Raw genomic sequence first — 22,389 nt, 5'->3', positions numbered from 1 at the left:
TTTCGGGCAATTTTTGGTTTTTAACGAAGTTTTTTTTAAAATTTTATCCTTGAGTTTAAAGGGTAAGAGATAATTTAATTTTTCTATGGATAACTTAAGTATAAAGATGTATTTTGATGAAGTTTTGAAGTGGTTTTCGATTAGTTTAAAATGCTGGAATTTTATTTAAAGTAGTATAATTGTGATTTTAAAACAAGGGTGTGATTACCTATTAAAAGGGAGATTTTTAGGGGTTTTTTTATATAATTTTTAGATTTTTATTAGACTTTGAACTTGCTGTAATTTCATGTATAAGAGTGTATTTTAAGGTTTTTATGAAGAAAAATTTAAAGAACTATATATCAGCCTTTAATTTTAACTAAAGGGAAGATTTTAAAGTGTTGTTTGATTTGGATTTTGAAGGTTTTAAAGTAAGTTAGTATTGCTGTAAATTTGATTGATTGGGTATTGATTGAGATGTTATTATTTTGTTTAGGAGAGGAGTTTATTGAAGGTGATTTCTAGTTAGTAAAGTGGCATACTGTAGACACCCATTTGTGTCTCCCCAAAACCAAACCCGGTGATGAATGCCTTGTGCGTCGAAACATAATCGAATTAGGTGAAAGTGATTCGAAAGTCAAGTGTCGCGGTTTAGTTTTAATTAATTTCTTTTCTCTCTGTTTTTGAAAATGACTTTATTTTATGAAAACGTCCAATTCAGTTTAATTTGGTCCATGATAAGGGTCCAATAATAATGTAGTTGGATAGGGCTTGAAGAGACCTTTCCAACGATATATTATAAGCCCAATTCCGATGAATATTGAGGAAGTTATGGCCAAAATACTAAACTGGGCCCGGAGTTCTATTTTAATACGGCCCAATGATCTAGAGGAGGGCCCAATGTTAATTATCATTCCTAAAGCTATTTGGATTGATTATAGTTTTCTAGAAGTTTCTAGAAAGTTCTTTTTAGTTCTAATATTGATAGGATTAATAATTAATTATCTTAAAGGTTTTTTATTTGGAATAAAATATTATTTTATTATCCTAAAAATGTATTTCATCTTTTGTACGGATTCCGTAGATCAAGTTGATTAAAGATCGGATTCTGTAAAAAGATAAAAACGCGCTTATACAGGCTGTCGCCAGACGACAAGTTTGTCGCCACGCGACAGACTCTGTCGCCACGCGACAAAGCCTGTCGCCTCGCGACAGACACTGTCGCGTCGCGACAGAGTCCAGTCCTGGCGACAGCGTGAAGTTTTATTTCTTATCAAATTCCGTGTTTTTCCGGATTATTTTCATTATAAATAGCGTCCGTATTCCTGTTTTCAGAATCATCAATTATCAATTATCAATTATCAATTACTATCAATTATTATTAATTCTTATTCTCTCTTCTCCCTTGAGCACTTTATGCTTTCTTTCTCTCTTTTCTAGTTTTACAATATTCCGCATACATTAGATCTTGAGTCTCCTAGCCAAGTTCGAAGTTGCCTTCGCCCTAGACGTGCAAGGTTTGATATTTTCTGAGGGTTTGGTCCAAAACTAGTCTAAACTTTATTTAATTTGATTTTAATTTAATTCTTTAATTGTTGTTTATTTATTTTCATTGAAGTTTACTAACTTGTGTATTTTGTTATTAGAAAGAGGTACGAGGCTTCAAAGTATGTAATCTTATTACTCTCTTTCAATGTAGAAAGCATGCTTATTATTGATTAATTCCTAGTATCATGTTAGGATGTTATTTTATGCTTTCTAGTATCATGTTTAGGGTGCCTTTACTCTTTCTAATATCATGTTAGTACCATGTTAGGTTTAAAGCTTTGATCTTTATTGTTTAGTGACATGCTAGGATTGGTTATTAATCTTGTTAGTATCATGCCTTGGATCTTGCTATTATTATCAAGCTTTATTATGCCTTATCATGCTATTATCATTATCATGATTATTATTTATTGTTTATTATTATGTTGCTTGATATTATTTATTATATTGTTATTGCTTGATCACACCTTTTATGCAGGTTTAAAGGGAATTTGTACTTGAAATCACGCTTAATAAGATAATTAATAATTTGGTTTAGGCTAATGTGATTTTAATTCAAGTGATCGCCAATAATAGTATTATTTGTGCATTAATATTCAACCAACATAGATAAACAGGGTAGGTTTAATATAATGTTTGTATGTTATTCGAAAAGCGCGCATGAATACGAGCAGAACAAAGTAGAGGCCTATTTTATAGGGCGGGTCCTTTCTTTTGTAGATTGGATTCGTACCCTCATCCCCGGACCCTGTTTGGTTCAAGACCTTATGGAGTAGTTGACGGTCCTTTGGATTGTCTTTTGGGTACAAGTTCCTTAAAACTTGTTGGCGACTCTTTTTGCTCTTTGTCTTTCCCTTTGGAACGCCACCGTACTTTAGTGTATGATCACAGTGGGGTTCAAGTTTGGGGTTATCATAATGCTTGAAATATTCCCTACACATACCAATTTGTTTGCTCAAGGTACGTACAAGTTACGAAACCTTTCTTTTAGGTGCATGTTTAAGGACGATGGATCGAGAACTTAGTATCATGGATAAGGATGACTGAGTTAAATTGTTTGGTTATACATTGTGAATTTCGTATGACGTGCACTATTTTATATTGCAAGTATTATTTGTGCTCTAATTATGCAAGGTGCGCTTAGAGGCAAAGGTATATGATTGGTGTAATGATTAATTTATTACTCATTCATGATTATGCAAGCAGGATGAGTAAAGGAAGAATTTAAGTCTTCTAAGACGAGGTTGAGGTTTTGGGGTGCCGAATAAATAATCGATGTTGCTTGCCACTAATAAATCAAGAATTGAAATTGAAAAGTTGTTTTACTTGATTGAATTAATATTGGATTGATTGTATTGTTATGCATATGAGTCATCACCAAGTCTAAACCTGTAAATCACGTAAAGTGCAAGATGGATGAGCAATAAAACTCTAGATTGGTGCACTTCTGGAGTAATGACAATTAGGGGTTGGGGTACATGGGGTATTAGCCGTGTCCTTTTCTCGAGGCCGTTTGATCTACGAGTCTCTTATTTCAAATATTTTTCAAAACTAGGAGTTAGGTGAGATCTCATACTAACTACGGTCACGGAGTCGCGCCCGTGGTCGTTGGATGTCTATTGATGTTTTCGAAAGGAGGCATGGGGTTTTTCTTTTATTGATGTTCCAATCAAATGGAGCATGGGTTGGACAACCTTGTCTATTGCGTAATCCAATGAATAAAAATAATAATTTACCTATTCTTAATTAATGGAGTCTTAGTAATATAAATAGTTGAGTCGTGTGTTGAGTATATAATTTAATGATGCATGATGATTGATTATTAGTAGCATGTTATGGATTTCTTTATTTATTTTGCAGCTTGTATGTACTCAGCTTTGCTGATTGCGTGCCTTGCGTGTCTTTCTTTGGTCATGGTCTTCGCCTTTCAATGATCCTGTGACGATCCAAGTTTTACACTTGTAATATTGGGGAGCAGAATTATCACAGGTTCTTACACATGCAGCATTCATCAGGGTTGTGGGATCTTGAGTAGAGAGTTGGTTGTTTGCATTTTATTTCTTTTGCAAGTTTGAATTTATTTTAATTTGATTTTATTCGACACTATTTCTTTTGGGTTTGAATTTATTTGAACACTTAATTTAATCACTTACTACTTTTATTGGGTTTTGAATAAGGGCCTTAATGGTTCCAAGTTGTATGACGTAATTTGGTTTCATTCGTTGGTTTTAAAACTTATTTACAACTGATTTAGTTTTTCCGTTGCTATTTTCTGATAAAGCCTTAACGTTTGAACACGTGGCGGTAGCACGCCAGTAATTCTCTTGAATATTGTTCAGGGTCTTCACAGGTTTAAAGAGAGAATTATTGGGGTGTTACACATATGATGTTAAAAAAAAAGTGATACCCGAGGCAACGCCTAAACCACTACATACAACTATGTACAAGTAGTCGAACATAGTTATTAAATTAAAGAAGTACACAAACTAACAATCAAGGGTATCACCCGGGGTATACACTAGTTATGTATTAGTAAGGACTAAGGAGTATCCGAATATTAAAAGTTAGGAAAATTTGCTCGGAATAATCCGACCTTTTGCCCGTCCGCTGAAAATAATCCCACCTATCGATTATTTTTTAATAATCCGACCTTTAATGTCAATCCGATTCAAATGGTCCCAAGTGACCGGTAACCTGTTAAATAAGTTTTTTTTTTTTTTTGGGTTTAAACTACACGTGTCACTCTATGATTTGTCTAAAATTTTAAATTAAAGAATTGATTTAAAAAAAAATAAACAAAGTTACAAAAACTGCCCCAACCACCAGTGAATTGCATCCCCAACCACCGCCAAATTGCAGCCCAGCAACCGGCAAATTACAGCGCCAGCCACCGCCGCTGAAAGGAAGCCCCAACCACCGCAGTCGATTTGCAGCCCCGACCACCACAGTTCAAGCTTCGCTCAACTCTTCCTTCCCCTGCTTTTCTTTTCGATGTAATCGAGGTTCTCTCGCCAAAAAACACTTCTTCACTTTCTTTCTCTCTCTTCTCTAATCACACTCAAAAAAACAGAGCATGAATTACAGAGCTTTCAACAATGGCGAACATCCTAAACCTCAAAGCCACAACATTCCTCCTATCATCCCATTCTCTTTGCCACACTCAACGCCTTCCCATCCACCTCCTCACAACCCGACCCACAACCCGAATCCGGGCCAAAATCCGCGATATCTTCATTTGTTCGCTCTACAATTCACACCTGAAATCTAGGTGGGGAAGGTGAGGGAGGACGAACTGGAGGCGGGGGAAGGGGAGGGAAATCGGTATCGGGATTAGGGAAGAAGGGGGGGCCGAGATCGGGATGGGGAAGGGGATTTTGACGGTGATTTAAGTGGGATTTCGTGGGAGAGGGAAGGGAGTTGGTGTTTCGAGAAGGTGGAGGGGGCGCCGGCGCTGGGAAAGAAGCCACCGGCGGCCGGATCTGCGGCGGTGGGGAGTCAAGCAGACTGGCCGGCGGGATGGGCAGAGGTGGCTGATGGTTTTTTCAATAATTAATTTTTTAAAACTTTTTTCTTAAAAAAAAAAACTTTTTTTTTTAATTTTTTTGGCCAATTATAGGTCGACACGTGTCATCTAACCTGCTATAACAAGTTAGGTAACCGGTTGGGACCAGTTAAAGCGAATTAACATTAAAGGTCGGATTATTTAAAAATAATCGAAAGGTGGGATTATTTTGGGCGGATGAGCCAAAGGTCGGATTATTCCGGACAATTTTTCCTAAAAGTTAATATAATGAAAATGTACATGAAATAAATTCAGAAATAGATACGTTTGTTAATTTTTATGAGTTATTAGTAAAAAGAATATAATTTAACTTTCCCTTCGTTTTTTTATGTAAGTGAAATATTTTAACTTTTGAAACTATTCACATAATTCACGTTAAACTTTGACTAATGTTAGTGATTTATACATAGAAAAAATATAAGTCTTGTAGGTATGTGCTGGAATCTTCTCAATGAATGGATTATCGATAGTCAATTTTTATGGTTTCACTTGTTGATTTAAAGATATTATTGGTCAGAATTTTGCATTGGTATATGTGCACAAAAGAAACATTCCACTTAAAAAAATTGAGGGAGTTAAAAATTCAAACTATGGCGACTAATATGAAACGGAGGTAGTGTTTTGTAATGAAATACGGAGTATATTAAAAAATTATTGTAATTAGTGTGATGCCTTTATCCTAAAACGCGTTAAATTCAAGAGGGAAAAAAACCTTTAAAAATTAGAGTGACTTTGATACCATGTTACACTCAAGAGAGATTGGAAAAAACAACTTAAAATTGTACTCTCTCCGCCCCTTAATACAATGTCTCTTTCTCTTTATTATGTGAGTAATAAATGATCGAAAGAGGCTTTGTATTAAGACGAAGGGATTATTATATTCACGATAATATATATATATATATATGTATATATATATATATATATATATATATATATATATACATATATATATATATATACATATATATATATATATACATATATATATATATATATACATATATATATATATATATACATATATATATATATATATATATATACATATATATATATATATATATATACATATATATATATATATATATGTATATATATATATATATATATATATATATATATATATATATATATATATATATATGTTAATACAAGGAAACCTAATTTGCCTAAAGCTTGATAAACTTCCTAAATGATAAATATACCCCCTCCGTTATTTTTTTTTTTAAAAAATCACTTTGACAATTGCACTATTCATATACCATGGTTGACTTAATTTTTTCACCTCTAAAAAATGAATAAATGTTATTATGTTATATATCATTAGATTCGTCATAATGTCTAGTTTCATAATATAATTTTGTTACAATTTTACTAATACACAATTGAAGATATTTTTGGTCAAAATTAGAGCTGTTCATGGACGGGACGACCCGCTAAGCCCGCCCAACCCGGCCCACAAAAAGGCGGGCTTGGACAACCTTTTTTTAAAAATTGGTTTTTTGGGCGGGCTAGGCCCGACCCGTTAATATAAACGGGCGGGTATGGACAAGAAAATATGTGTCGTGGGCTAGCCCGTCCGGCCCGTTTATAATAATAATAATAATAATAATAATAATAATAATTTAATAATTTTATTTAGTTAGTGTGATATTTAATAATAAAAATAATATTTTGTGTATTTAAGAAAATAAAATAATTAGTACAAAGAGACTATAATGAACTATAAGCTTTTATTAGTTACAATTATTTATTTTAATTTTATATAATGACATACTTTGTGTGTTTTTAATTTCTACTATCATTATTTGTGGATAAAATAATTTAAGACAACTCTACCAAAATAATTTTAGCACATGTAAATAATAAATAGATTAATTAGTGTTATAAAATAAAACAAAAAATTAAGGCCCGTTAGCCCGCGAGCTAGCTAGCCCGGTCCGTTTAGTAAGCGGGCATGGAAAAAGTATCAAGCCCGCATAAAAGGGTTCGGACTTGTTACATGAAATCCGTTGGACAAAAAAATAAGCATAAGCCCGGCCCGCAACCTGCCCAAGCACGCAAATGATCACCTCTAGTCACTCAAAATAGCGTTTCGGCAAATGTGCCGGTCAAACTGATGCATATAAAAAAAAAAAAACAGAGGGAGTACAATTTTATATAAACCAACCGACTTTTAATACAACGATCATATATAATGCATTTACTCCATGAGTATTTATTACTTCATCCACTTTCCTTTTGCAACCTAATTTTATTATTCCAGACTTGCTTCATTTCTTTTTAGAAAACTTTTAAGAAGATTTTATTATTTTCCTTCCCAATAATGGTCTCCTCATAATATAAAATAATATTGTTTACTCCGTACTATTTACTCTTAAAACTTCGTGTCCGTGTCCAAAAACTACGGAGTAAATAAAAAAACTCCTTGTCCAAAAACTAAAATAATCAATAAAATACGGAAAAGTATTTAGCTATATAAACGCTTAAAAACCATTTCAACTAACCAAGCTAGTTGTCATCCAATCATAATACTGTATAATGAATGAGGTACCTAGGGCCCACCCCACAACCTTAGCGTGCTAAATACAGCTCCCACAGTCCTACAACTACACTACTAGCGTACGTCCCTTCTTCTTCTTCCATACCTTATAAACCTCCTCTTTTCCCCCTTTTTTCATCCCACACCAAAAACAGCAGCAAATTTACACTGAAAAACCACCAAAAATGGCTGATAACAATGGCGAATTCAGCAACTGCTTAACCCACTTTGTAGAAACTGGAAGCGTCGAAAGTCACAGGTATTATCTGGCACGTAAAACCCTCTTCGAACTTCTCAATGACAGGGGTTATGCTGTTCCTAACTCCGAGTTAACTCGCTCTCTTCCCGAGTTTCGTGCCGAGTTTGGCCAGAAACCTGACCCTCTTTCCCTTCGCATTTGTGTTCCTCTCCGAGTTGACTCGTCTTCTAAGGTACCCTAATCATTGTTATACTCTGTTTTTGTAATAATCCCACCATTTTTATGGGGTTGAAATTATGTTGGTATTGGTTGATTTTGATTATATGTTTGATTTAGTGCATTGGGATTAGTAAAGTATGCAAAAAAAAAAATGTGATTTTTGGGGTACCACATTGTATGGGGATTGTGGGTGCTTTATTTTTTTTTTTTAATTATTCTGTAAAAAAATAATACAAAATTGCGAGAATTACTTCCTTGTTTACCAGTTTTTTGATTTTTGGTTTTTATTTATGGTTGAATGAAAATATGGTTTAGGGTTGTGAATATTGAGTATGCTACGTTTGGAACCCTAAAGTTGCTGATTTTTGGTTTTGAATTAGATGATGTTGGCTGTGTTTTCAACTAGGATTATCATTATATTTTTATTACTATTTATTTTTCGGTTTGATAATGCACGAGAAAAATGCGTAGATTGTTATACCATCATGTTAGGGGTCATTCTTTTGCTTTTGATTTTTGAGTATGTTATGGTTGATTATTTGGAATGGGGTGTGGCCGAGTCAGTGGTTGTGAGGGTGGCGAGGTTGCAAAGATGGGGTGGTAAAGGTTTATCTTAGTTACAACAGCGGTGTAGTGAATGACAAAGGCTATGTTCGATTCATCTTATCTAATCCGATCTAATTTCTACGTTCCGTCCAACTCTGATCTCTTGACTAAACTTTGATTCTAATTGCGCCTTAATCCATAAGAAAAGAATGTGTCATATGAGATGTTGTAAATTCGTGTTAACACTTAATTTCCAAGTATGAAAGTTCCTTAACTTCTTATCTTACAAAGTCAGATAAAAGCAAATGAAAATATTTGGTGTGCTTAATTTTGAAATTAGCAACTATTTGATTAAATAAGTTGTACTATACTAGCGAAAAATGAGTTATGGGAACATGGAGTAAAAAAAGATAAATAGATTTTAAATAGCTCACCCAAACAATCAGCAGGGGATAGAGTGGTTTTAATTCCCTTTCCATTACTTCATTTCCCCCAACCAAACACCCCTTAAATTTATCCTTTGAAATCATGTTTTTTGTTGACATGTCTTGGCTGATTTGTTTACTACTCTATGGTTTTATGTTATGCATTTGGAGGAGGAGGATCTTTGTCGATGATTATATGGAAAAATAAAATTTGGTTTATGTAGCCGACCCTACTTATGGGATTAAGGCTTGGATTGATTGATTTGTTGAGAATTTACATTTTCAAGCATGCAACAATCAATGAGTTGCTTGCAAAATCCTGAAATGAGACATCCATGACAAAGAAGAGTGTTTTTGAAAATTTACATTAGGTGGAAGTGTGCAAATAATGTGTTGGCATCGGCTTAATACCACATTGTGCAGCCATTCTGTGTTGTATTGAGAGTTTGAGGCCCAAAGACCCTTAAACATGTGTCTCATACTATAAATGTCATGTGGTCATTGTGTGCTATTTCAACCTGTAGAGGCATATATTTCCCATTTTGTTGATAAAAAAAGAAAAAACATAAATTACATTTAGTTTTGGTCTTTGAGGTTATATACTAGGGGGCACTGGTCTGGAGAGTGGTTGTATGACTTGTATCTGAATATCTTAAGAAACTATCTTTGCTAGCCTGTGCTATGTCCTAGGGTAATTTTACACTGCTATTGGAAAGGGCATATGTTGTCCATCACTCCACCCCGTTTTGCTCCGAATCATTAGGGTAGCACGAGAGTTGGTATACTGTGTTTAAACTAAATTTGTTTGGTATACCTATAAAGACTTTGTACTCATTGTATTATTAATGACTTGGCTTATTTGAGACGTAGTTAGCAATCAGAACCATTTGTCGTCAACTTTTGCTGTAGCATTATATGGACAAGTAGTACTTTCTTGAGCATTTTTTCTGGTCAGTCATGGTCAGCAATGTTTACTTGTATATTGTCAGCCCCCCATGAATAAAAAGACCCTGCTTTTATGTTATTTGCTTGTTCATTCCCTATGTAATGGATTCTGATTCCTGAAATAACAAGGATGCCTGAAACTGAGTAAGCCTATTGTTCTGTCATCTAGTTTTATAGCATCCATGTGAAACTATTCTTGAGCATTCTTAAGATTCTTTTGGTGGAAGAGAGGTTAGCATATTTACAGATAGGAACTCTAAGGCAAGTTGTTATGGACATATGGTTGACATAAAAATTTTAAGTTCAGGCACTTGAGAATGGCAATAAATTATTTTCTTTATTTTTGAGCTGTTTTTTTTAGTCTCATTATATCTAATACAGTACCACTAATTTCTTGTCCTGCAGATTTTGGTCATCTTTTGTGGAACCGAGGAAATTAAAAAAGGCAACATCCTTACAATTTTCAGCCAAGTCATCAACAAAGAGAGCTTGCACCGGATTATTTTAGTCCTGCAAAGCAAAATGAATCACCATGCTCGAAAAGTTGTGGATGAATACCCAGTCAAAACAGAGATTTTTCAGGTCATATCTATAGGCAATTTCAAGCCTTTGTTTCAAACTTCTTATGCAATTTTGCCCCTTTAATCTCTCCTACATGTTCTGTTAAATACATCTGTGGCTGTTGAATGCTCTAATTTTCCTGGAAAATCCACCTTATCTTCTTTGGGTATATCTCTTATCTGTGCTGTGACTCTGTGAGGGATTTTTTTCCCTCTGAAGGTTTTTTTTTTTGTTTTGGGTGTTGGGGGGGGGGGGGGGGTTGTTCTTTCGAATGTCTGTGCCAGACTTTATATCTTTGTTTCCAACAACATCACTAGGTTTACATGCTTGGTTGAAGAAATTTTGTACTACACTGTTTCTTCAAAAGCAATTGATATAGTACTTCTATTGTCGGCATGAATGGATTTTCTTTTGGATTCTTATCATGATAGCTTATCTTCTGTGCTTATCTTGTTATTCAATTATGTATAAGCTGCTGTTTCAGAGTTTGGAAGAACTTTGATCAAATATAGGCTGATCCCTGCTCTAAGTGGCATGCATTTTCCTTTTAAATATCCACTTGTGTTTTTATTTAGTATTGCATTTTAGGTTTTCTTTAACAGGGTTAGATCATAAATAAACTATATAGTCAGTTGAACCGTCAATTTTGCTGTTACCTTGATGGTTTGATGTATGCTTGGTGCCAGCTTCATTGTAGTAGCTCATCGAATGGCCTAATTGAGGTGCTTGTGTCAAGATGTGACATTGCGCTACTGTCTTTCTTTGGTTATCATCCTCAATTCAACTTATTTCAAAGTTTAAACCTCTATCTTCTTTTCCTTGTAGATCAGTGACTTGTTGGTCAACATCACAAAGCATGTCCTAACACCAAAGCATGAAAAGCTGACTACTCAGGAGAAGGAACGTCTACTACAGAAGTATCAGGTGAATAAACACCAGGTAATTCGTTATTTCCCCCCTTGCAAGATGCATTGCACTCCCATCCTGGTGCACTTGAACTTGCAATTCCTGTCTATACACACGAGCTAGAAGGTATAAAGTTAGGTTGTTTGGGCCTTTACTGAACTAATCCACATGTCTATTCTTTGGCTGTATATTTTCGTTACTAATGCTGGTTTTTGGTGCATGCGATGTTTTCCCTATACTCATTATTAAGTTCACATTCGTTATACAAAGTACATTCATAGTCATAATGCAGTCAGTATGGCCTAAAGGAGCAGATCTATCTATAGATTGCATTAGATGTGTCTCTCTTCTGCTGTAGGTTGCATAAATTAGAGGCTTCCCGATTCTAATTTTTTCTTGTCACTTGCAAGCATGTGTTACACCTGAATTCATGCATATCTACAGCAAACAAACTTTTTAGAACTTGACTCACTAATCATAAAGCTTTGATCCTTATTGGTCCATTTAATGGCTGTAGATATTGTGACTGGACAGTTACTATGGAATTTGAATGATATGATTACCTTGAGAAAATTTATTTACTGCTATCATCTTCAGAAGCATGAAAAAGCCAGCGTTTAGTAGTATCATTTTATAACTATTATATTGTGATTTTCTTGAGCACAATCTATGATTTTGTCCTTTGAGAATTTTGTGTTTCTCAGGCTCACATATGCAGGACATTGTTTACGCACCATAATAATTTTATTGTTGATTGTGACTAGTGAAACAATAAGCATGCCCCATAATTCTTGGATTCTATAACTCAAGTTATATAACATGGTTACATGTTTATTTTCAGTTGCCACGCATGCAGGAGAATGATGCGATTGCACGCTACCATGGACATGAGAAGGGGGAAGTCATGAAAGTTAGCTACACTGCTGGACTACCAAGTTCCCTGGTTACTTATCGGTGTGTTCTGTGATGACTGGAGCTACAAATTCGATCAAAATTCACTAAAACAGTTAAAATCAGACTTCTTTATAATATTATGACATGAAAATTCTCATCTTATGCCACAAATTTTTGATTGTTTTGCTGCAAGATGCATGCATGAAACATGTAAATTTGGTGCTGGTGATATGAAGTACATAAACAACAGAGGATTTGATGCGTTCTGATTGGATTTGTTGCTTTTGTCGATTTCACTTATAATAGAAGGTTCAATTACTTCCGAATATTAATTCTCAATTCACATTATAGCTTATATTCATTTACCATATCAATTTGTATTATAATGCTAACACTTGTAGCTGCTTTTAAGGACATGCATACATACTTCCTATTATATGTCTTTTTAAAATATAATTCAATTATATATCAGAACATAACCTAAAAACAATTTTGCTCCTTGTCAATAAAAATAATAGGACCTTTATTGAATACAGGTCTCACTCTTGATCATTGTTTCATTATTGTTGTAGTTTTACACCCACTTTACCATATTTGTTGTCCATTCTCCTTGTTTAAGAGTTTGTGATAAAACATATTCCATAATCCCATATAAAAATGTACTATTTACAAAACTAATTACAATTATTAACTTTGTTATCATAAATTTTATTGAGAAAAGAGGTGATTTATTATTGTTATTGTTATTGTTATTATAATATTCAAGCAGGTTTTTAACTAACAGATATTTGAATAAGAAAAATACTTAAATAACGAAAAAGAAGTAGATATAGCTTAAATGTATCAAAAAAATACTTAAATATCAAAGTAAAATGTATCCAAAACTACATAAAATGATAAAAGATATAACTTCAACATGTATCTCAGTAGTAAATAACACACTTTAATGACAGAAATTAAACTCGAGTGGAGATGCCTTGAACAATTTCCTTGAATAGGTCTTTGGCCATGACTCTGTAGGCGTGTTGAGTCATGTGAACTCCATCCCAGCTCACTAGTTTAGAGGGATCACGACAAACTGGTACTCCATTGTTTCCACACATTCGAGTAAGGTTAAAGTTATACTCGTTGTCACCAATTCCACAACATGTCTTTTGTACATCATTCTTTTCAAATCCTGCATACATTGATAAGTACATGTATCAGTACTTACTCTAAACAAAAGAATATAATCAAATACTTCGTATTAAGAATTGATAAAAACTAACCATGTGAAGCAGCATTTTGAATGAGTCCCTTCAATGCGTTGAAGTAATCAGCATAGACAATTGCAACATTTGGATACTGTCCTTGAAGCTCCTTTAGAACTTCTTGTAATCGATCATTTTGAAACGTTGCGAATTCGTTCAAACCCTTTAAACAATGGAGTTCATCATACATATTCGAGTCATTCACCTTGAAAGTGCTTAGATAAATTGGCATACAACCAATTGCAAAGTTGCCAGGAACTACAACTTTAGTGGCACCAAGATTAATAACATCCTGCATTATTATGTATGTAATTAGTAATCCATAATTATTTTATGAACAATCTAAAAACTGTAATTAATAATACGATAGAAAAACAAACCTTCACAGAATTAATAATGGCTTGAATTACTTGATCCACCATTTGTTGCACTTCTTCCATTGTTTTTCTTCCAAAAAAAGCGTAGTTAAAGTCGTTCCCTCCGGTTTCAATGATAAACAATGCGTTTGCAAGTTTAGTCTTACAATCTGCATACACATATATGAATAAGAATAATAAGTAACTATAATCTTGATCGTTAATCAAATCCTTCATAATCATTAAAACATAATGGTAGTCATATTTCAAACGACTAATATAAATTTTCATTAGTATATAATACTAAAATTTATTTGATAGTTTCATGAGAATTTATATTTAAACAAGTCCAATAATATTTTGCGTGATATATATCATCTTTTTTTTTTTTTTTTGATGTAAAATATCATCTATTTTGTATTAGTACAATAATTTAATTAGTATAGAGTAAGATGGGAAGTATAAGTACCTTTTGGGTCGTTGGGGCAGAGTGATTGAAGGTGAGACCTAAACCAACCAAGTTGAACGGATAATGAACTTTGGGTGACCGGCGATGTAATATTTTTAGCAGCTAAGGTTGAAGAGTCTAGAGCCGTTGAACCCGCGACAGCAAAGTTCACACCATGAGCGAAGTTGCCAGCTTCATTAAGATACGCATCAAGAAAAGGTAACTTGAAGTATTTGGCTGCAAGTTATACAACACAACAAAATTAGTTACTAGGGTTACATACATATATTATACTGACTTACAAAAAAAAAAAAAAAAAAAAAAAAAAAAAAAAAAAAAAAGAAAAGAAAAGAAAGAAAGTACTAGGGTTACATAATTAAATTAGTTGACTAGTTATACTAGTCCATACTACGTTGCACCAAAAAAAAAAAAAAAAGAAAAAGAAAAAAAAAATAAATCCATACTACGGAGTACTTAATTATGTATCATTGTAATAGTTTTTTAGCACCGGTTTTTAATTAGTGGTTTAAATCATAAAAAACTGATGATATTTTAAAAATATACTTCATACAAAATAAAACTAATTCAACGACAATTCTTTATATACGTTATTAGTTTAACTTATGATCAAAGAATACAAAATATAAAACAACTAATGCAAAATCGTTGCAATTTTTTTGAAATAATGGAGAAAAATATAAGTGGATATATATAAAAGTTAAAACATTAAAAGATTGTATATTTAACATAAAGATGATTAGGAAGTCTAGCAAAGTGACACATACCAATAAAATCGATCATAAGAAGACCATTGGAACAACGACCGGTTGGCTTATGGAAGAAAGTTTGTCCATAAGGAAGTCTTGCAAAGGTTGTATGTTCTCCAATGGGGGATTCACGTACTAGGTTACCGGTATCTGATATCGAATCACCAAACTGATAGATTGCATCTACTTTCGGTATTTGTTGAGGGAGTGCATTGAGGCGAGGAAGGGAAGAACAAAGAGCAAGAACAACAAAGAATACTAGCTTTAGGGAAGCCATAATTTTCTTATTACTACGCACTTTTTTTTTTTTTTTTTGGTTGTGTTGTAAATGAAATTGAGAGGGGAAGTGAATATGAATTTATAGGCTTAATGATCTAGTCGGCTTAACTTTCTAAGAAGATTAAGTTCTACTAGGAATAAAATTTCCTAAATTAACGTGTTGTACTGAATCTTAGATTATCTGGAGTAACTAATTAGGATTAAGGTTGTACTAATTAACTTGCATCAGAAGAAAAACTATTGCTAATAATTAACTATTGTATATATTCGTAGGATATTAGGATTAATGTTTCCTAAATTAATTTATATATTGTACTAATTAGGATTATAAGGTCTTGCTAGTAAAGTTGACTTGCATCATAAGAAAAACTATTGCTAATTTGCTTTTGTATATAATTCGCATGATATTAGGATTAATGTTTCCTAAATTATCGTATTACACTAGCTTCTTTCAAATTTTGCTAAATTGGTCATCTAATAGAGAATGTTTAATGTTACAAAATTGGTTCTAATAATTCTAGTTTTACTACATTTAATTTAATAAACCCAAATTTGCAATAGGTCTTAGGTGCATACTTATGCATATTATAGCTGGAACAAAGGAAGACCCAAAACATGCGGCTCGATTCAATAACCTAGACAACATATCTGCGATTCGCCAAAATCAACGCTACACTCTACAAAATGAACATTTAGTAAAAAAAAAATATGAACATGAAAAATAAATAACATTTAATAATAAAAAATAAACACGTAAAAAAAATGAACATTATTTAATACTTATAATGCATATGTTTCATAATCATATTATTATCATTTCTATCATTTTTATGTTCATAATTAAATGCATTTTATTCATAATAATATTTTATACGAAGTATGTTCATAGATAATTTCAAATATTCATAATGTAAATATGTGTTGTTCATGAATTATTTTAATTAAATCTGTTTATACTTATGTTGTCTTTCTTAAATGTTTATGCTCGTATTTTTTATGCATATGTTCACCTTTTAAATGCTTATATTCACTTTAAGGAAACCAATGCTTACGTTCATATTTTGAATTGTTATGTTCACTTTCTGAAATTCATATGTTCATATTTTTTATGCGTATGTTCACTTTCTGAAAAGCTAATGTTCACATTTAGGGGAACCTATGCATATGTTCATATTTTGCATGATTATGTTCATTGATAAAAAAAAATGCAGAAAATCAGATGAAATTCATACACATATGAAATTGATCGAAGCTAAAAAAATTCAATTCATATGAATTTAAAAAATCAGATAAACTTAATCAATCAAAATTAAGCACAAATTCACCACATGATAAATTCAATTGAAAAAATTGAAACCAAAGAGAGAGAGAGAAAGAAAAAAACCCTCAGGAGAGAGAAATTAAAGAAGGAAGGAGAAAAAACAAAGGAAAATAAAATCATAATGAAATTTTTATCGAAAATTTTGATGAGAATTAGGAAAGAAAAGAGAAGAGAGAGAATTGGAAAGAAGGAAACCAAAAACTTTTTTTTAATAAAAGAAACAAAATAACGAGGGAAGAACGTTAGAGTTGCGCTGCGTTTCATGCAGGATGTGCGTTTCATCTTGTTGCATCTATCTTACATGCATGTATGAGGATGCATGTAAGAATATGCACATAACTTGAAAAAATTTAAATTATACAAACCAACTTAAAAATAGAATGGATCAATTACTTTAGGTCCAGTCTCCAGTCCATAAAATAACATTTACTCTGGTTTTTCTATCAAGTCCGGTCCAAGTACTTAAATCCAAATTGGAGGCCTGAAATTAGGAAGTTTAACTACGAAAGTATGAAGTACTAGTAATTTAGTTAATAAGCTTAGGGCCTGTTTACATTTACTTAATTTAGTTCAGTTCAGCTCCAATCAGTTAAGTTAAGTTCAGTTCAGTTCAGCTCCTAATTTCCTTCTCTCATAAAATATTCATTTCAGTTTAGTTCAGTTCAGTTCCGCTCTTGATCTTATCAGTTCAGTTTAGCTCAGTTCAGTAAATGTGAACATGCCCTTAGTCTAAATCCCAACAAAATTTTGATCGTTTAGCTGCAAGATGCAAGAATGAAACATGTGAATTTGGTGCTAGTGATAGTACATAAACAACTAACACAGTATTTGATGCATCCTTCTTAGATTTGTTGCATGGTAGATTTCACTTAAAGTTAAAATATATAGAAATTAGTTCAAGTACTTCCGAATAATGATTCTCATCAATAAGTTATATGAATGAACATAACCTAAAATACAATTGTGTTCAAAAAACCAATATTCGGACAAGCATATATGTTATATAATTCCTAGTTCCTATTATATGTCTTAAATTAATAAAATTTAATAATTTATTAGAACATTAACTCAAATACAATTTTGTTCAGAAAAATCAGAAAACAATACCTTAGGAATGTAATTTTCTTGTAAAGAGAATAACGAACCTTGTCAATAAAATTACTACTAGTACTAGGAGTAGGTGATTTTTATTGATACGAGACATACTAGGCGACTAGGCTCACTCTTGATCATTATTGAAATAATTTTACACCCACTTTACCATATTTGTTGTCCATTCTCCTTGTTGAAGAGTTCGTGATAAAACATGCAAATTCCATAATCCCATAAAAAATGTACTCCTTAGTCCTTACGAAACTAATGACAACTATTAACATTGTTACCATAAACTTGTTGAGAATAAGGGTATTATATTTTTTAGGAAAAATTGTAAAAAAACAACCTTTTATAACACCTTTTTTGTGAAAAAACTCCTTATAAAAAATTTCTTGTAAAAGCACACCTAAAACCACTTTTTTTTTTTTTTTTTTTTTTTTTTTGCGAAGTAACACCTTTACCGATTTCCAGTGTTTGACTCAGTTTTCCGGCGTTGACTTTGCACGTGTGGGTCACGTGATCTTCTTCCTTTAATTTTTTTTTCTCTTTTCCCTCACCGTCACCACCTCACCGCCGCCACCTCACCACCACCACTAATTCACTACTACTCTCACCAACACCATTTCACCCAATAAATTTAATTTGCTCCCATGAAAAATCCACCCCTTTTCATTCAGACCCATCCACCCAAAAACCCCACTTCACCTCTTCATCCCCTTCTTTCATTGAAGCCAAATAGAGAAAGCACATACAAATAAAAAAAAAAAAAAAAAAGAATTAAAGACCACATTGGTGTTCATTAATTGGCCTCTCGAAATTACTCCTAATTTCATCATTTGTGGGAAAAAACGAAGAACTAACCCTAATTTTCAATTACAAACCCTAAATTATGAAAATACGAAAAAACCCAACATAATTTACAAGAAATTCAGTAATTATAACAACTTACCCTACTCGAAATTAGGTTAATTGCAACAGTTCATGCTTAAAAATGGAGATTTCTTCATCAATGGTGAATAATTGGGACTTTGTTGGAGAAGAGGGAGGAGAGAGGAAGTTAAATTGGAGAAATGGAGGGTAAATTGGGAAAAGGGGGAAGTCACCGGAATACGTGCTTCTCACGTGCAAGTCAATGCCTGAAAACCAAGTCAAAGGACTATAATGTTTGACTATAATGTTTGCTGGCATACAAATTTGAACATTAAGTATAATTTTCCATTCAAAAAAATATTGAAATTTCTTTTTAGAATTCTAGATTATATCCAACAACATGAACAATTTATCAAAGAGATAGTAAAACCTTTTTTCATTATTTTATTTTAATGATTAGGAAAACTGTGTAATATATTCGCATAATACATTTTGTAAATAAAAAACATGGAAAGAGTAATCTGTATTAATATTACTATAAGAAAAATACTTAAATACCGAAAAGGAGTTTATCAAAGGTATGTATCAACAATGAAACAATACATACAAATTACGGAGTAATTTATAGGTTCAACACGTATCTTAGTAGTAAATAATACACTTTAATAAAGATTGAGAATTAAACATAAATCTTTTTCTCTCTTCTCTAGAAAAGAATTATACTTAAGTGGAGATGCCTTGAACAATTTGCTTGAATAGGTCTTTGGCCATGACTCTGTAGGCGTGTTGAGTCATGTGAACTCCATCCCAGCTCACTAGTTTAGAGGGATCGCGACAAACTGGTACTCCATTGTTTCCACACATTCGAGTAAGGTTAAAGTTATACTCGTTGTCACCAATTCCACAGCATGTCTTTTGTACATCATTCTTTTCAAACCCTGCATATATCGATACATGTATTAGTACTTACTCCAAACAAAAGAATATAATCAAATACTTTGTATTAAAAATTGATAAAAACTAACCATGTGAAGCAGCATTTTGAATGAGTCCCTTCAATGCGTTGAAATAATCAGCATACACGATAGCAACGTTTGGATACTGTCCTTGAAGCTCCTTAAGAGCTTCTTGTAATCGATCATTTTGATACGTTGCGAATCCGTTCAAACCCTTTAGACAATGGAGTTCATCATACATGTTCGAGTCATTCGCCTTAAAAGTGCTGAGATAAATAGGCATACAACCAATTGCAAAGTTGCCGGGAACTACAACTTTAGTGGCACCAAGATTAATAACATCCTGCATTATTATGTGTGTAATTAGTAATCCATAATTATTTTATGAACAATCTAAAAACTGCAATTAATAATACGTTAGAAAAACAAACCTTCACAGAATTAATAATGGCTTGAATTACTTGATCTACCATTTGTTGCACTTCTTCCATTGTTTTTCTTCCAAAAAAGGCGTAATTAAAGTCGTTCCCTCCAGTTTCAATGATGAACAAGGCATTCGCAAGTTTAGCCTTACAATCTGCATACATATATATGAATAAGAATAATAATTAACTATAATCTAATAATCTTGATCGTTACTATCCTTCATAATCATTAAAATATTATGGTAGTCATATTTCAAAACTAATACAAAATTTTCATCACTAAAATTTATTTAATAGTTTGATGAGAATTTACATTAATACAAGTCCGATAATATTTGACGTGATATATATCATCATCTACTTTATATTAGTACAATAATTCAATTATTAAAGAATAAGATGGGAAGTATAAGTACCTTTTGGGTCGTTAGGGCAGAGTGATTGAAGGTGAGACCTAAACCAACCAAGTTGAACGGATAATGAACTTTGGGTGACCGGCGATGTAATATTTTTAGCAGCTAAGGTTGAAGAGTCTAGAGCCGTTGAACCCGCGACAGCAAAGTTCACACCATGAGCGAAGTTGCCAGCTTCATTAAGATACGCATCAAGAAAAGGTAACTTGAAGTATTTGGCTGCAAGTTATACAACACAACAAAATTAGTTACTAGGGTTACATACATATATTATACGTAGTACTGACTTATACTAGGGTTACATAAATTATTTGACTAAATTATTAAATAAATAAATAAATAAAGGTACTAGGGTTACATAAATTATTTGACAAGTTATACTAGTCCATACAACGTTGCACAAAAAAAAAAAAAAAAGTCCATACTACAGAGTACTTAATTATGTATAATTGTAATAGTTTTTTTAGCACCGGTTTTAAATTAGTGGTTTAAATCATACAAAACTGATGATACTTTAAAAGTATACATCATACAAAATAAAACTAATTCAACAACAATTCTTTATGTACGTTATTAGTTTAACCTATGATCAAAGAATACAAAATATAAAACAAATAGTGCAAAAATCGTTGCAAATATTTTGAAATAATGGAGAATAAAAATAAGCGGATATATATAAATTTCATAAAATTAACAATTCAACATAAAGATGGTTAATTAGAAAGTCTAACAAAGCAAGTGATACATACCAATAAAATCGATCATAAGAAGACCATTGGAGCAACGACCGGTTGGCTTATGGAAGAAAGTTTGTCCATAAGGAAGTCTTGCAAAGGTTGTATGTTCTCCAATGGGAGATTCACGTACTAGGTTACCGGTATCAGATATCGAATCACCAAACTGATAGATCGCATCTACTTTCGGTATTTGTTGAGGGAGTGCATTGAGGCGAGGAAGGGAAGAACAAAGAGCAAGAACAACAAAGAGTACTAATTTCATGGAAGCCATAGTTTTCTTGCTTCTACGTACGTACTTTTTTTTTTTTTGGTTGTGTTGTGAATGGAATAGAGAGGGGTAGTGAATATGAATTTATAGGCTTAGTGATCTAGTCGGTTTTTTGGTTAAGGCGGCTTAACTTTCTAAGAAGATTAAGTTCTACTAGGAATAAAATTTCCTAAATTAACGTGTTGTACTAATTCTTAGATTATCCGGAGTAACTAATTAGGATTGAGGTTGTACTAATTAACTTGCATCAAAAATTATTGCTAATAATCAGCTATTGTATATAATTCGTAGGATATTAGGATTAATGTTTCCTAAATTAACAAATTGTACTAATTTTTTAGATGATACGGAGTAGCTAATTAGGATTATAAGGTTTTACTAGTACAGTTAACTTGCATCATAAGCAAAACTATTGCTAATTTGCTTTTGTATATAATTCGCATGATATTAGGATTAATGTTTCCTAAAATTGTTCTACTCCGTAATAACTCTAGTTTTACTAGATTTAATTTAATAAACCCATATATTCAAAAAATAATAATAATATTGCTAATTTTGATTTTTAACACCACAAAAAAAACGAAAAAATGGTTTTTAACACTACAAAAAAAAAAAAAAAAAAAAAAAAAAAAAAAAAAAAAAAAAAACTTTTATTTTAACACCACAAAATTTTACAAAAATTGGATTTTACCACCACTTAACTCATTTAGGGATGAAAACCGTTAGTGGGGCCACAATGCCTACGTGTCAGCATATTATTGGTCTAATATAATAAAAAAAAATAAATAAAAAAAAAAGAAAACCATAAAACTACCCCAGCCACCCCACCTCCACCTTCAGCCACACCTCCGGTAGGCTGCCGCCGCAATTAACTC

General features: G+C 32.5%; 3 protein-coding genes across 3 annotated transcripts; 1 reads left to right on the top strand and 2 right to left on the bottom strand.

The window, feature by feature from the left end:
• The first annotated feature begins 7,769 nt into the window (after positions 1–7,769).
• On the top strand, positions 7,770–12,598 carry LOC145594347 (DNA-directed RNA polymerases IV and V subunit 5B-like). Its single transcript, XM_081650675.1, has 5 exons — positions 7,770–8,065; positions 10,374–10,550; positions 11,355–11,468; positions 12,277–12,389; positions 12,523–12,598. The coding sequence occupies exons 1-5, from the start codon at positions 7,820–7,822 to the stop codon at positions 12,596–12,598; spliced, it is 726 nt and encodes a 241-aa protein (XP_081506801.1). The 5' UTR covers positions 7,770–7,819.
• Positions 12,599–13,285: 687 nt separating this feature from the next.
• On the bottom strand, positions 13,286–15,427 carry LOC145595851 (acetylajmalan esterase-like). The gene is made up of 5 exons (XM_081652285.1): positions 15,169–15,427; positions 14,405–14,620; positions 13,960–14,105; positions 13,598–13,871; positions 13,286–13,506 (listed from the first exon to the last, which is right to left on the bottom strand). The coding sequence occupies exons 1-5, from the start codon at positions 15,425–15,427 to the stop codon at positions 13,286–13,288; spliced, it is 1,116 nt and encodes a 371-aa protein (XP_081508411.1).
• Positions 15,428–19,438: 4,011 nt separating this feature from the next.
• Positions 19,439–21,517, bottom strand: LOC145594346 (acetylajmalan esterase-like). Its single transcript, XM_081650673.1, has 5 exons — positions 21,259–21,517; positions 20,513–20,728; positions 20,103–20,248; positions 19,741–20,014; positions 19,439–19,653 (listed from the first exon to the last, which is right to left on the bottom strand). Exons 1-5 carry the CDS (start codon positions 21,515–21,517, stop codon positions 19,439–19,441), a joined length of 1,110 nt encoding a protein of 369 aa, XP_081506799.1.
• Between the last annotated feature and the right edge of the window lie 872 nt (positions 21,518–22,389).

This window comes from Chenopodium album, chromosome 19, assembly GCF_948465745.1.
Source record: "Chenopodium album chromosome 19, dcCheAlbu1.1, whole genome shotgun sequence".
Lineage (NCBI taxonomy): Eukaryota > Viridiplantae > Streptophyta > Magnoliopsida > Caryophyllales > Amaranthaceae > Chenopodium > Chenopodium album.
Note: the sequence above shows the minus strand (reverse complement) of the source record. Positions and strands in the feature narration are given on the sequence as shown.